The sequence below is a fragment of the Aethalodelphis obliquidens genome, unplaced genomic scaffold, assembly GCF_003676395.1.
Source record: "Aethalodelphis obliquidens isolate GAN/ISIS:26980383/991018 unplaced genomic scaffold, ASM367639v1 scaffold88, whole genome shotgun sequence".
Taxonomy (NCBI): domain Eukaryota; kingdom Metazoa; phylum Chordata; class Mammalia; order Artiodactyla; family Delphinidae; genus Aethalodelphis; species Aethalodelphis obliquidens.
The window spans coordinates 4,013,169-4,030,091 of record NW_020838032.1 but is presented as its reverse complement, the minus strand read 5'-3'; the positions used below and the strand labels follow the sequence as shown (position 1 = coordinate 4,030,091).

At 34.5% G+C, this 16,923-nt stretch overlaps 1 protein-coding gene across 4 annotated transcripts in view; it reads left to right on the top strand.

Annotated features, from left to right (window-relative positions):
• The window catches only part of NAA35 (N-alpha-acetyltransferase 35, NatC auxiliary subunit), an 87,583-nt gene that overhangs the window by 67,138 nt on the left and 3,522 nt on the right, over positions 1-16,923 (top strand). For all 4 annotated transcript variants that reach the window (XM_027094264.1, XM_027094265.1, XM_027094266.1 and 1 more), the window contains 7 exons: positions 5,515-5,581; positions 6,971-7,069; positions 7,669-7,847; positions 11,159-11,295; positions 13,016-13,083; positions 15,242-15,382; positions 15,985-16,107. In XM_027094264.1, coding sequence (XP_026950065.1) covers positions 5,515-5,581; positions 6,971-7,069; positions 7,669-7,847; positions 11,159-11,295; positions 13,016-13,083; positions 15,242-15,382; positions 15,985-16,107 — 814 coding nt within the window. The remainder of the gene's footprint in view (positions 1-5,514; positions 5,582-6,970; positions 7,070-7,668; positions 7,848-11,158; positions 11,296-13,015; positions 13,084-15,241; positions 15,383-15,984; positions 16,108-16,923) is intronic.

Sequence of the window (16,923 nt, the reverse complement as noted above, 5' to 3'; positions counted from 1 at the left end):
ACTTTTTTTTTTTGAGGGAATAGTATAGTATTATAGAACATTTTAAATAGAAGATCTAATGAGCATAGTCTTTTTCTCTTTTGTTTACAAAAAAAGTTTTCCAGTTTTAAAGTATTCTTGGTTTTGAAATAAGAAAGTATAAATGGAAGACCTCTTCCCTTTGCTTGATAAACTACCACTTCAAGTATTTCAAGATGCAACTTGTTTCCCTTTCCCCTGACTTTCCCCTCTCCTACTCCTGTAGGATTTTTTTTTCCACACACACACACACACACACACACACACACACACACACACACACACACACACACACTGTATTTTATTTTTACAAGAGATAAACTGACACCAAGCATTGCAAATGGATGACCACAACAAAAGCAACAATGATTGCAATTACCAAACACGAAACACACTCATACTATATCATAATATTGACATTCAGTCCAGTAATCCTCCACTGTAACAGCTCCTTTACTTTGCAGTGAAAATTGATTTGTGTATTTTTGGCCTCTGAGTCCTTGTGGGATTTTTTTTTTTTTAATTCAAACAGAAAGTCAAAAAATTATAATCATCCTCATCAGTTCACTCAGTCCCATGTAATTAATTTTTTTTTTCATCTTGATCTTGATCTTCTGTTAGCACTTTTGTGAATTCATCAGTTTTCCATTAGGGTTCTGAAAATGCGTATTCATTCAGTTCAGCAGTATAGTCAGTTACCAGAAACCTATACTTGTCAGAGTCTTTTCCATGAATTCCTTGAAGATGAAACCCTTTTATAGGAACATTTTTGCAAAAGCATCAGAGTACACCCAGAACTGTCTGTAAATGACAAAAGACTTAAAAATGACCACAGTTAGGGCTTCCCTGGTGGCGCAGTGGTTGAGAGTCTGCCTGCCGATGCAGGGGACACAGGTTCCTGGCCTGGTCTGGGAGGATCCCACATGCCGCGGAGCGGCTGGGCCCACGAGCCATGGCCGCTGAGCCTGCGCGTCCGGAGCCTGTGCTCCGCAACGGGAGAGGCCACAACAGTGAGAGGCCCGCGTACCACCGAAAAAAAAAAAATGACCACAGTTAAAGATTTGATGAAAGTTCATAATAATGCAATTGACAAGGAAATTTAGTTATTTCTGAGATATTCATTTTAAAGTAATAACTAGAATTATGACTTATAACATTATACCAGAACATGTAAGATTTTTAGAAATTTCATGTAATGTCTGAAACATTTATATTAACATATTTCCATACAAATAACCCAAAGAAAGTTTAGTATTAGTTGTTTTTTTGGTTTTTTTATACTGCAGGTTCTTATTAGTCATCAATTTCATACACATCAGTGTATACACGTCAATCCCAATCACCCAATTCAGCACACCACCATCCCCACCCCACCGTGGTTCCCCCTTTGGTGTCCACACGTTTGTTCTCTACATCTGTGTCTCAACTTCTGCCCTGCAAACTGATTCATCTGTACCATTTTTCTAGGTTCCACATACATGCGTTAATATACGATATTTGTTTTTCTCCTTCTGACTTCACTCTGTATGACAGTCTCTAGGTCCATCCACATCTCAACAAATGACTCAATTTTGTTCCTTTTTATGGCTGAGTAATAGTCCATTGTATATATGTACCACAACTTCTTTATCTATTCGTCTGTGCCCATTGACTTTTATTAAGTGGTTTACTTTTTTCAGAAAATTTGTAGTAACTCTTTGTATATTATGAGAGTTAATCCTTTATCTGTGATAGGCATTGCAGATTTATTTTTTTCCCTAATCTTTTGTCACATCAAAATGTGAAAAATGCTATTTGAATTTTGATATGGATTACACTGAATCTGTAGATCACTTTAAGTAGTATGGACATTTTAACAATATTAATTCTTCCAATCTGTGTGCCTGGAATATCTTTCCATTTATTTGTATCTTCTTCAGTGTCTTTCATTAATGTCTTACAATTTTCAGTGTACAGATCTTTCACCTCCTTGGTTAAATTTATTCCTAGGTTGTTTACTCTGTTTGATGCTATTGTAAATGGGATTGTTTTCTTAGTTTCTCTTTCTAATAGTTCAGTGTGACAGTTTTTTATATTGAGTTTGTATCCTACAACTTTACTGAATTCATTTATTAGTTCTAACAGTTTTGGTGGAATCTTTAGGGTTTTCAATACATAATACCGTGTAATCTGCAAATAGAGATCATTATAAATTAATTTTAAATTTCTGTGATTAAATATATCATATATTCAGATGTATGAACTGACAGACACCTGTACTGCCATCCATTTTAAGCAAAGTTTTTATTTTGCTTTTATAAATTCCATTACTGGTAAGGAAATTGATAAAATTTTATAAATACTAAATATATTGTTAATATGAATTAATAATTTTTATTAATTCCCTTATTTAATAAATATAATAAATTGGTATCTACAATTGCCAGATACCTTTCTGGGTCCTGGAGAAAAGATACTCCTGCTGACAAGGAGCTTGCCTTGCAGTGAGAGAGACTAAACAGTAGACAAATATATAATGTCAGGTCATAGTAATGTATAGAAAGATAAGGTAAGATAAGATGGTTCTTTTAGATGGGAGGCCTCTTGGAAGTGGTGATACATGTAAATAAAAAGAGAGTGAGCTATGCAAAATCAGGGGATGGAGCTTCCTGACAGTAATAACTGAAAGGTCTCAAGAGTAGGGCTGAGCTTAGGTTTCAAGGAGTGGGCTAATTTTAATGAATTCATTCTTAAAAGATATTAAAGACCCAAATAGCTTTTGTTTATATTGGTCCTGTTTATTGATACCTACTATTTTAGAAATTAAAACAATACTTTAAAAATATGGAAAATAACTTTTTAAGAAAAATTAGTAAGGAAAGTGGAATTGTTTTACCTTTTTGCAGATCTCTTTCATGTCTGTTTTAGTAGAAGATAGCTGGATTATTTTAACCTGCTTCTACTTTCAATCTATTGTAATATTACACACCATGTAGCCTCTGGAAAAGCCAACTGTACACTTGTGAGAGAATGAGAGCAAAAGGCAAATAACATCTTAATGTTATTATGAAAATAGTTTTGACCTTGTGTTCTCCCCAAAAGCATCTCAAGGGCCACCCCTACCATCGCCACCAGGTGAACCTAGGGCACATTTTGAGAACTGCTGACTATAATTTCAAATCTTCCTCCCTCACCTCATCCTTATCTCTTACTTTAGTCCTAGAGGTAACCACTACGTTACAGTTTATGTGTTTCACTTTTATGAATGCTTGTATACTTTACCCAAATATATGTGTCCATAAATAATATCAGTTTATTTTATGTTTTTAAACTTTGCATAAATTTTGTCACACTATATATACATCCTTTTGCCACATGATTTTTTCCTTCAACATTAGCGTTTTGAAATTGACCAAGTTTATCCAGCAAATTTATTTTATTCGTTAAAATCTGTCCTTCAACTGTACTGCAGTTTATTTTGCTTTTCTCTACAATTGGATATTTACCTTGTTTCTAATTTATCACTGTTGAAATCAGTGCTGTAGTGAACATCTTTGAATTATGTCTCCTTTTGCACATAGACTATATACTTTAAAATATAATTAATTGCCAATCATAGGCATGTGCATCTTCAGCTTTACTAGTTTTGCCAAATTGCTTTCCAAAATAATCGAACCAATTGGTATGCCAGCCAACAGTGTATAAGGATTCCAGTTTCCCCATAGTCTAGGCATTATCAGACTCTTCAGTTTTTGACAATATGACGTATATGAAATAGTGTCTACATCCTCTTAATTTGCATTTTGTCTTTTCTATTTAACAATCTTTAACACTTAGATTCCACATTGTCACACTTACCATTATCCATTTAGATTTAACTACAGTTTGATCCTCATTACTTGCAGATTCTGTATTTGTTAATTTGCCTACTTGCTAAAATGTATTTGTTAACCCTCAAACCAATATTCACTCTGCTCCTGCTGTATTCATGGACACGTGCAGAGTGGCAAAATATTCAAGTCGCCCAACGCTGAGGTCAAACAAGGCAACTCTGTCTTCTTGTGCCTTATACTGTAAACTCTATTAGATACCCCTGTTTTTGTGCTTTTTGTTGGTGATTTTGTAGTTTAATGGCCTCCAAGTGTAGTGATGTGCTGTCTAGTGTTCCTGGCACAAGAAGGCTGTGGTGTGCCTTACAGAAAGATTATATGTGTGTTAGATAAGGTTTGCTCAGGCCTGAGTTCATTGCTAATCAATTAACAATGTACATTACGTATAGTGTCTTTAAAAAGAAATACAGGTAAACCAAGGTTATACATTGATCAGTTGATTAAAATGTTGGGACCAGAGGCTGGCAGGAACCTAACCCTGTATTTTACCCTAGCAGCAGTGTTTCAGTATTCTCTATTCAGGGTCCACAGCAAGTTTATAGACCATAACTATCACAAATACCAAGAATTGACTGTGTGTATAGGAAAGTTCATTGCATGGTAGCCTATTGATGTTATCCTGCTGTTTTAAAAATTCCAATGTTACAGATGTTACAATGTTTTTTTTCCTTTGTGCGTGACTTGACACTTTCTTCTGGAGGACTGTAGAGTTTCTCTTTATTTTAGGAGTTCAAGAGTTTTACCAGAATGTTCATGTGTGATTTTCAACTATTCCTATCTGGAAATCAGTCATTAAAGCCTCAAGTCTTCAAATCAGATCATTTTTCCTATTTTATTATTTATTTAATTATTGCCTCACCTTCATCTGTTTCTTTTTCTTTTTTTTTTTAAAGAGCTCCTTATATACTCTATCTTGTAGATTTCCCCCCCCCCTGTATTCCTCATGACATTTATCTCTTACTTCTGCTGTGTTGTAAAAAAGTTGTTCCCTAGATCTTCAAGGCTACTATGAGCATCTTTCACCTACTAAATTTTTTAATTTGAAAATCCTAATTTTCAGATCCAGAAAGTCTTTTTTTTAAGGGCTTTACTTTTGTCATCTTAAGTAATTTTCTTACTTTGGGCCTTCCAGCCCAAAGTAAGTGGCCTTCCACTTCTGTTTTGCTGCCACCTGTTCCAGGTGTCCTGCCGTTTCTTTCTCCTGGCTGCTGCATGCTTTATCATTATCTGTTGCATGAACATGACTGTTTATCTTTGAGGTTCTGGTCACATTGCTCAGTTATGGCAAACACTTAGGAGTAGCAAGTTGTCAGCTCCTTTCAGTGCACCAGGAAAAGTGTTTACTTTTTCCCATCTCCTTAGGTGCAAAGGCTACTGTCAGTCCCACCTCAGGAAAAGAAAAAAAAATCTTTCCAACTATTCAGCCCTGTATTTCCTCCAGGGCCAGGCAGGTAGCAGATCCTCCCAGACTGTAATGTTAGCAGTCTTCAACTTAGTAATGTATTTGGTTCCATTTTCTCATTTTTCCACTTTCCCTATGTGTTGGTAGCACCTGCAATAATCACCACTTCTATTTGTAGGCCAAATAGTTTAATTTTAATAACAAGAATATTATATTATCTTACAGGTGCTGCCTATATAATAATCACCAGGCTAAGGACTGTATTGATTCCTTTGTTACTCACTGTGTTCGGGTAAGAACTACAATTTGGGTCATTATGGTGGACACTTAAAAATCGTGGTGTGCAGTATCTTCAGTAGCATTAATTTGTGCTATTTTTTCATCTGACATTTCTTATTCATCTTCCCTGAAATTCGTAGGAAATTTCTGTCTCTTCTTACACTCAAGTGGATAGCTTCATAACCTGTAGTCTTCCTGGAACGTTGTTAGATACTGAGGGCACCTTTTGATGCCCTTTCACTGTATCCTTTGGGGACCACAGAAACAGAATAAGCTATGACCTCCGTCTGGGAAGAAAGGAGTTCACTTTTTTTTTTAAATGGACACAAAAACTTTATTTATTTTTGACCTTATAAACAAAGAATATGGGTAACATCCCCAGGAACTTATCTTTGTACTGCCTTAATGAGAACAGGATTATAGTAAAATTAAAATTATCACTTTTAGATGAGAGCATGAACTTTTTTCAAATCTCAAATAATTTGGAAAAATAAAAACCTTGTAGGTGATTAATTATAAATCATTCTTATTTAATTACAAGCTCTTTATAGACAGCTCTTTCTCGCCTAATTCCAGTTACTAAATATATATATGTGTGTGTGTGTGTGTGTGTGTATATATATATATATGTATATAATCTGTATAGATATAAAGGCAGCATGGTTTGATGAAAGGAAAACCAATAAAAGACCAGATTTTATTTTTATTACTAACATTTTATTGTTATTAGGCAGATCACTTTACTTTTCTGTAAACTTCTCAATCTTTAAAAAGTGAAACGTTAATACTGCCTCTATACCTCTTATCGGCTACTTATCAATTAAATGAGATAATATCTGTCAAAGTATGCAAATGTAAAACATTATTATCCTTAAAGAATCTTAAAATGCATACTTCTTAAATCAGAACAAACTTCTGATCCTGTCTGTTGTCTGATGCATGAAATGTTACAATATTTTATATGAGAATACTGTGTAGGTAAGAATAGGAATAAAGAACCTTAGTCAGGGTTTGTAGGTATTAGCCATTATCTAATTATTAGGCATTCTGGTATATTTAAAGCAGCAGAGAAGTGTCAGCCTTGAACATTGACTTTTGGCTTGACATAAGCAAAAAAGAAACTGTCCTTTTTAATTTGTGGGAAAATATCTAAAGATTGAAGGAAGATATTTTTGCCATATGAAAACAAGTTTCATAAACAGCCATTCCTCTAGCTATTGATAAATTCCAGTATTGTTTCTTAAAAAGAAACAGCTATGTAAAAAGTATGCATAGCATGATTCTTACAGACATTTTTTTCCCTTAAACAAGATTTTGAAAACTTGTTAACTTTTGAATGTTAATTTTCTTTAGTATAAGCCTATTTCATATTGCCAGTTAACAAACTGTTTGTGTATTGCAGCCGTTCTGTAGTCTCATTCAGATCCATGGACATAACAGGGCTCGACAGAGAGATAAGCTTGGTCATATTCTTGAGGAATTTGCCACCTTGCAGGATGAGGTAAGAGCCAACAAGTTGCCCTCCCTTCCAAAATTAAGCAATTCATATACCTTGACCAGATTTTCAAAAACAATTCTTTGGAACAGTAATTTGGCTATTTAATTTTTCAATATGGTGAATTAACTTAAAATGTAACAGTTATGTATGCCAAAGAAAGGGTTTACAGAACAAAACAAAACAATAATCCAAACCTTGAAACATCTTATTTTTTTTGATAATCGGGATGAATTGTAAAATATGTGTAGAGCTGTAGTTATAATTAGAGCAAGTTTACATTATAATAAAAATGTATTAATCTTCAAGTAAATTTGTGAGCAGAACCATATTAATAATATAACTAGAGTTATGAAGTCAGTTATTTTTACTTTTGTACTATAAAATGGATATCTTTTTAATTTAGGAAATGTTTAGATAAATGTTATGCTTTGAGAAATGAGAAGTTTGAATGTAGACCTAACCAAAGGTGCATTTGAAAGTACGAATTCTTGAGGTGGTGAGATTTACATTTTCTGCTCATGTGCTATTTTTAGCTGTATGTTTTTGTAATTCTCTCATTACGTTAAAAAGAAAGTTAATGTTATGATGTTTTGTTGTGATAGGCAGAGAAGGTTGATGCAGCCCTTCACACTATGCTGTTGAAACAGGAGCCCCAAAGGCAACATTTGGCCTGTTTAGGTACCTGGGTCCTTTACCATAACCTTCGAATTATGATACAGTATCTTCTAAGTGGCTTTGAATTGGAACTCTACAGCATGCACGAGTACTATTACATATATTGGTAAGAGAGCAGTTGGAGTTAAAATTGGTGGTGGGTGGGATACGTAACATCTGAGAGAGTATCTGTAAAGTAGAGTGTAACTTTAAGGTACTTTTTTATTTACTGTATTTGAAATTTAGTTGTGGGACAATTGAAAAATATCTGTTGAAAATTAGAGCTAGATCATCTTAAACATCTTAAGTGTCATAACAATGTACAAATATATTTTTTCTAGCCATTGTAATATTTATTTAAAATTCACTAATAAAAGTGGCTTCAAAGTAAATAGATTAAGTGACGAGCTTTTGTGGTTTCCAAAGAGAAAGATTAACATACATTTTGCACTGACTGCAGTGATGCTATGTACTAGCTGTGGAATGTACTTAACTGAATTAAAGTTTCAAAATTTGAACCAGATCTTTCTTCTGAGAAGAAATTATGGCTAAGATTATCATTGGGAGTATAACTTGCAAACTATGGCCCTGAGGATTTGTCTCGGGAGCTTTGAAGGAGTTGATAATAGGTGATCTTCAGCAGAGTAGTTCTTTGCTTTCAGTTGGAGATGAGATAAACCTGGTAAGAGGATGCTTGAGAATATTTTAGGTGTGAAATAGCTGTCACAGAAATAAAATAAGAAAATTGAGAGCTACTGAATTCAGTTATCTTGCATCTTTTTCTTAGTCTAGTAAAATATGGTAATTTAGTTGTGGTAATTTTAAAATAGTAATGACCTATTATTGCCCATCACAGACAGCTAAGTTTAATATATTAGATCTTAATATATCTAAGATATACCTAATATAACTAATTAGATCTTAGTTCATCTTTTTAATTCATATTTAAATTGGTATTTAAGATATTGTATATTCCCTGGAGTCACTGCTGGTGGAGGCAGGAAAGTCATTATTTTCTACACTGTTAACATGGTTTTGTGGTCATGGCTGCTAGGGCTCTTCACAGGTAATTCTTGGTTATGAAAAACAGATAACAACTCTTACCAACAGGTGTTGTTATAGCTACTTGGGATTTTTTTATTATTAATTCATACTAGACACCCCTATTCAAACGAGGCATTTTATAGGGGAACATGCTCAAGTATTGTGGTTTGAGGCAGCTAATTGGAAGCTTTTGTGCTCTTGATTTCTCAAGATACAATTTTTATATGTTTTTTTGCACAATGGATTGGCAAATGATATTCAGATAAATACTCCATTAGAAATTTACCTGAATACTTGAGCAGATTCATTTCTTCTCTTGTTAAAGAAATTTTAGTTCTGCTTGTAAGTACCCTTCTGGTCTACTTTCATGTTAGTTTTAACTGCTTTTTAGTTTCAAAATTACAGATTGGGCTCCAATATTTTCACAAGGTATATATACACTGTTGTTGTTCTTCATGAATGTGATTCCTAAAGCATGTGGACCCTTCTAAAATCAGTAGAAAACAGTGATTCTTAAATTTAGCGTGCATCATAATCACTTGGAAAGCAACTTGCTGGGGCTCTGTTCCTAGAGTTCCTGGTTTACTAGGTCTAGTGTAGGACCCACCGAATCATTTGCATTTCTAACTGCTTTCCTGGTAAGACTGCTGCTGGTCCTGAGATCACAACTGAGAATTGGTATAGAGTATTAGGACACTTACTCTCCTTAGATATAATTAGATATAATTATAACTCTCCTTAGATGTAATTGTGTATTAATTTTGATAAAGCACTTTAATAAAAGCTCATTGAAATATCTGATATTTGAAAGGAAAGTCCTGAATTGTGCCAGCTATCCCCTTTACTCGTCTGTCCTTCGGTTAGATAGTTAAAAGGTAAAAGGTATCATTAGTTCCCTATAGAAATCTTCTCAGGACTTCCCTGGTGGTCCAGTGGTTAAGACTCTGCGCTTCCATTGCAGGGGGCAATGCCTTTGATCCCTGGTCAGGGAACTAAGGTCCGCACGGCAGAAAAAAAAAAGTCTTCTCATTGAGTTAAGAGAGGTTACAAACCCTCATTTTGTAGTGTGATGGGGGAAAAAATTCATTTGTATCCTATAAAAGTATACTATATTGAATGCTTTTCTTAAATTCATTGCCAGGAATGATTTTCTCTCCATGTGAAATTATATACTTTAAAATATATATATATACTGGTTTGCTTTAACTGCCAGGAAGCGTAGTGCTGTTTAGCTTTAAGATACAGTATCTAAGTCATTCCAGGTGTATCTTTTCATTTGTTTTTGTTTTTTTCCCGTGCCACATGACTTGCAGAATCTTAGTCCCTGACCAGGGATTGAACCTGGGCCACTGCAGTGAATGCGCCAGGTCCTAACCACTGGACTCCCAGGGAATTCCCTTGTTTTGCTTTAAAATGTTCTTTTTTATTTTTTTTTTAATGTGTTTTAATATTATAACCTGCCTTATAACTGTTTGAAAAATTCGGGGAATAGGTGTCATACACTCAAACTTGATTATAATAAAATTTCTTATAAATCTTTGATTTTCATTAATGAAGTAGTGGTCCTTAATTTTATTTAAAGAATATATATTCATATCCTAGATTTAAACTGCTTTTCTGGCTTAAGAGAAAGTATTGTTTGTTAGTTTAAACTTATGAAAATTTAGTATCTGGTGGAATAATCTGTATCACATTTCCTTATTGAATAAACTCAAGTAAATTATATGCTAGCATGTTTATAATTTTTTATTTTTTCTGTATTTGTTTCCTTTTGTAATTAATAACAAAATAAGACATTTACTTAATAGGTTTTGGAGAAATGTGACCTATATTGATATAGTAAAAACAATTGAATGGCCATTCATTTGATTTACATATATATACATAATTATCAAGAAATCTCTTTTTAATTGAAGTATAGTTGATTTACAATATCGTGTTAGTTTCTGGTGTACAGCAAAATGATTCAGTACTTTTGCAGATTCTGTTCCATTATAGGTTATTACAAGATAATGAGTATAATTCCCTGTGCTGTGTAGTAAATCCTTGTTGCTTATCTTACTTTATATATAGTAGTTTGTATCTGTTAATCCTATACGACTAATTTGTCCCTCCCCACCAGAAATCTTTAGAAAAATTGTAAAACTCATATCATTGTAGGAAATTAAACAAAATTTTCCGTATTGTGTGGCAACAAGTAAGGGAAAGTTAATCATTTGTAATGCCCATTTCTTGTAAGATCTAATCTGTCAATTATCTAATTGAATAATTTTGTTTTTGAAAAAAACTTTTAAAGCATTATAAAAAATATCTCTTTATTAATACTAGTACTTGCGTTGACCAAGCTATCTCATTTAGACATCTGCCATTAACTAACATTTTCTTTCCATTAAGGTATCTCTCTGAATTCCTTTATGCATGGTTGATGTCAACATTAAGTCGTGCCGATGGCTCTCAGATGGCAGAGGAAAGGATAATGGAAGAGCAGCAGAAAGGCCGTAGTAGTAAAAAAACAAAAAAAAAGAAGAAAGGTAAAAAAAAAAAAAAAAAGGTGCTGTGAATTTTATTTATTTTTATACAGCAGCAGGTCCTTATTAGTTATCTATTTTATACATATTGGTGTATATATGTCAATCCCAATCTCCCAGTTCATCTTACCCACCCCCACCCACCCCGTTTCTCCCCTTGGTGTCCATATGTTTGTTCTCTACATCTGTGTCTATGTTTCTGCCTTGCAAACCAGTTCATCTGTACCATTTTTCTAGATTCCATAAATATGTGTTAATATATGATATTTGTTTTTCTCTTTCTGACTTACTTCACTCTGTATGACAGTCTCTAGGTCCATCCACTTCTCTACAAATGACCCAGTTTTGTTCCTTTTTATGGCTGAGTAGTATTCCATTGAATATATGTACCACATCTTCTTTATCCATTCATCTGTCGATGGGCATTTAGGTTGCTTCCGTGACCTGGCTATTGTAAATAGTGCTGCAATGAACATTGGGGTGCATGTGTCTTTTTGAATTATGGTTTTCACTGGGTATATGCCCAGTAGTGGGATTGCTGGGTCATATGGTAATTCTATTTTTAGTTTTTTAAGGAACCTGCATACTGTTCTCCATAGTGGCTGTATCAATTTACATTCCCACCAACAGTGCAAGAGGGTTCCCTTTTCTCCACACCCTCTCCAACATTTGTTGTTTGTAGATTTTCTGATGATGCACATTCTAACTGGTGTGAGGTGATACCTCATTGTAGTTTTGATTTGCTTTTCTCTAATAATTAGTGATGTTGAGCAGCTTATCATGTGCCTCTTGGCCATCTGTATGTCTTCTTTGGAGAAATGTCTATTTTGGTCTTCTGCCCATTTTTTGATTGGGTTGTTTCTTTTTTTAATATTGAGCTGCATGAGACTGTGAATTATTTTTAAACTTAAGAAATAAGTAACATTGGAGTGAGCTACCTGTGCATTTTAATGGGTGAATTAGTCATTATATTTTAATTCTCACCTGTCTTCTCTTCAGAAGGTATAAGGGTACAAACTGAGTCACAATATTGGTACAAACCTTTTGGTTCCTTTTCTTGCTTTTCTTTTACTGCTTTGCTATTTCATGTGTCAAAGGACCTTAGGACAAGAAGAAGTAGCCACATGGAATAAGATAGGTTAAGGAACAAGACAGCAGGAGACTTTTGATACTCTTTTGACAGAAGGCTGACAGTTCAGGAAGGAAGGAAATCTGGAGTTGTGCTGTTACAGTCAGCACAGAAGGATGATCACAGAGCACTTCAGCATACTGCCCAAGGACCATGAGGAGAAAGAAATGTTTCAGAGGGACTCCCCTGTTAATCACTCATGGGAGGGTACAGATAGGCTACAATTGTTACAAAATAATGCTTTGTGTTCCCTTCAGATTTCAACACTTTGGGTGGGTCATTAAATGACTTGTATCCATGGCTTTCCTATAAAAGAAGTCCCTGTATTGTGACTTGAGAAGAAATTACAATTAATTCATACTAAAATCTTGTGGTTTTAACTATTTGGGAACACAGTTATTGTTTAAACTTTCTGCTATATTTTATTATTTGTAGATTTGGGCCATAAAATAAAATTTAGCCTGTAGGAACAAACTTTGAAATTTTAATTTAGTAAACAAGGTAGAAAGAAGGTTTTTTTAAAATTTAGATTTCTCCTGCAGTAATGCAAGAGGAAGAGGGAAAGAGTTTGGATGATTTTCTTTCTAATTACAGTTCGCCCATTGAGCCGAGAGATCACAATGAGCCAGGCATATCAGAATATGTGTGCTGGAATGTTTAAAGTAAGTTGCTACATTGCTATTACATTGTTTAATTCTTGGGTTGGCCAAAAAGTTCGTTCAGTTTTTTCTGTAAGATGGCTCTGGTAGCACTTAGTTGTCTTTAACTTCATTCGAAACAATTTTGTTAGATTGTATGTGACAGCTGTCATATTCAGTGTGCATTTAAAAAAAGACATCAAAATTGGTGAATTTTTGTGTAGCCATTTTAATATTGAAATGGAAGAAAAGCAACATTTTTGGTATATTATGCTTTATTATTTCAAGAAAGGTAAAAACACAATCGAAACACAAAAAAAGATTTGTGCAGTGTATGGAGAAGGTGCTGTGACTGATCGAACATGTCAAAAGTGGTTTGCGAAGTTTTGTGCTGGAGATTTCTCGCTGAACGATGCTCCATGGTTGGGTAGACCAGTTGGAGTTGATAGCGATAAAATTGAGACATTAATTGAGAACAGTCAACATTATCCTACGCGGGAGATAGACAACATACTCAAAATAGCCAAATCAAGCGCTGAAAATCATTTGCAGCAGCTTGGTTATGTGAATCGCTTTGATGTTTGGGTTCCACATAAGTTTAGCGAAAAAAACCTTCTTGACCGTATTTGTGCATGGGATTCTCTACTTAAACATAATGAAAACGTTCCGTTTTTAAAACAAATGGTGACGGACAGTGAGGAGTGGATACTGTACAATAATGTGGAACGGAAGAGATTGTGGGGCAAGTGAAATGAACCACCACTAACCACACCAAAGGCTGGTCTTCATCCAAAGAAGGTGATGTTGTGTATTCGGTGGGATTGGAAGGGAGTCCTCTATTATGAGCTCCTTCGGGAAAACCAAACGATTAATTTCAACAAGTACTGTTCCCAGTTAGACCAACTGAAAGCAGCACTCGACAAAAAGCATCCAGAATTAGTCAACAGAAAACGCATCATCTTCCATCAGGATAACGCAAGACTACCTGTTTCTTTGATGATCAGGCAAAAACTGTTACAGCTTGGCTTGGAAGTTCTGATTCATCCACCGTATTCACCAGACATTGCACCTTCGGATTTCTATTTATTTCGGTCTTTACAAAATTCTGTTAATGGAAAAAATTTCAATTCCCTGGAAGACTGTGAAAGGCACCTGGAACAGTTCTTTGCTCAAAAAGATAAAAAGTTTTGGGAAGATGGAATTATGAAGTTGCCTGAAAAATGCAGAAGGTAGTGGAACAGAAAGGGTAAATATGTTGTTCAATGTAGTTCTTGGTGAAAATGAAAAATGTGTCTTTTATTTTTTCTTGAAAACCGAAGGCCCTTTTTGGCCAGCCCAATAAAATGAACCCTCTTCTGTGATTCTTTCCAGGTTCTAATTTCACCTTTATTTTTACTATCTGCTTGAAAATTACCTTTTTTCAAAGTCTAGTGGTTTACTAATTTGTTTAACAAATATTGAACCCTTGTCATGTGTCAGATATCTTGTACTGGCTACATTGCAGCATACCAAGTCTAATCAGATGTGATCCTTGTGTCACGTGCCTAGTTAATGACAGGCCAGGTGACATATATGTGGCATAGGTACTAAGAGAAGGAAGAGTTTACTTCTGATTGATGATCAGGAAAGGTTTCTTAGAAGAGATGGGGTCTGGATTTTTTTTAGAAGTGTATTAGGAATGGGGCAAGCTCCACAGTAAATGGCTTAAGCAAAGCAGCCATTTTCAGGAGTTAGTAACTCTTAAGTTGTGCTTGGCAGTTCAAGAAATTATTTAAGGCAACTTATTAAAATACATAAAACAATATGGACTTCTGTTTGAAAAACAGGACCAATGCTTTTCTTATAAAAATTATATTCTACTTTCTCTTCAGGAGCTTTTACTTGAAGGTTTCAAAGCTATTATAAAAGCATTAGGAAGAATAATGTGCATGTGGCATCATTTCACTAGGAAAATTAGTAATATAGTAGATATTGGAACTTGAACATTTTTTGTATAAAAGGTGGCTCAGGATATCAAAATGAATACTAAAGTCAGTTTTTCTCTCCCTGTTTCTGATTTCTGAGCCTTTTTTTGATTAACTATGTGTAAATAGCTGTTTCTTGTTTTCTATTCTGTATTAATGAGGATGTTCACATTTTCATATTAATACCATCTGTTTTTCTCTCTTTTTTTTTACTGTAGACCATGGTAGCATTTGACATGGATGGCAAAGTACGAAAACCCAAGTTTGAGCTCGATAGTGAACAAGTTCGATACGAGCACAGATTTGCTCCATTCAACAGTGTAATGACACCACCGCCAGTGCACTATCTGCAGTTCAAGGTGAACCTGCTCCTTAAAATAATTGTAAAATAGTTAGTCTTAGACCTCCTTGGATATGGGCTGTTCGTACCTAGCCATTTTGTTAAAATAGTCAAGTCAAACTAGTATTGGATCAATGGGATAAAGTAATAAAATAGCAGTTTTAAATAGTAGGAAAATTATTTGATTTTGGATATACTAATCACATTAACAGTTATTTAAATATGAGAATAATATGAGGTGTGGTATATGAAGGTTGAAAATTGAATAGGGGGCTTCCCTGTTGGCGCAGTGGTTGAGAGTCCACCTGCCGATGCAGGGGACACGGGTTCGTGCCCTGGTCCGGGAAGATCCCACATGCCGCGGAGCGGCTGGGCCCGTGAGCCATGGCCACTGAGCCTGCGTGTCCGGAGCCTGTGCTCTGCAACGGGAGAGGCCACAACAGTGAGAGGCCCGTGTACCGCAAAAAAAAAAAAAAAAAAAAAAAAAGGGACATGCCAAATGTTTGCTTTAGTGTCTGTATGTGAATGGATAATCAATGTAGAATTCTTTAATTAAAAAAAGGTATTTTAGAGTTTTTTCATATTAAGCATGTTTTAAATAATAGTATTTCTTTTTTTTAGGAAATGTCTGACCTCAATAAATATAGCCCTCCTCCTCAGTCTCCAGAACTGTATGTGGCAGCTAGTAAGCACTTTCAGCAGGCAAAAATGATATTGGAAAATATCCCAAACCCAGACCATGAGGTAAGACTGCAGTCACAGTAATTCTAGAGGAAAAGCTTGGCAGGAAGTACCTATCTTACTACTGGATGACAGTACAGTTTAATTATAAAACGAACCTTATAGTATTAATAAATGAAGCCTGTCAGTGTTTCTGCTAAGGATTTCAAATAGCTTTGCTAACGTAACCTTGTCAGACTTAAAATTATTTGATGAAAGAAGTGATGTAAATATCTCCTTTGTGTACATTTAGAAATCAATGCAAAGAGAAATGAAGACTTAGAACCATAAAGTAAGCAGAAAGAATAGAAATAAGATCCAGATTGATGCACAGTTCAGTTATGTTAAGATTTAAAATTTTTGATTTATAGTTTACTGTATTAAAATATAATTATATAAATCTTAAGTCTAAAAAATGATCTGGTCAATTATCACAGGAAGTAAAAATAACTGTATTCCACTTGACCATTTAAAATAAAGACTTGTTTTTGAAGACTATTTTGAGTATCATTCTACAGAGTTTAGAACTTGTAAAGTATAAAATACTGTTTCAGCCTTTTGTTAGTTTCATAATTTATACCTGATTTTATTGAAATGCATTTATTCTGTAAATGAGAGTTAGCTGTAACACAGACCATTTTGTGGAGTATATCTTGGTACAGCCTCCATGGAAGGGTATTTTAGCAATCTGTCAAAAATCACATGTCCTTAGGCCCAGAAATTCTGCTTCCTGGGATTTATCTTGTAGATACATGTGCACATGTGGGAAATGATGAATATACAAGAGTATTTATTACAGCAGGATTTGTAATAGTAAAAAAATGAGGAAACTTTAGTGTC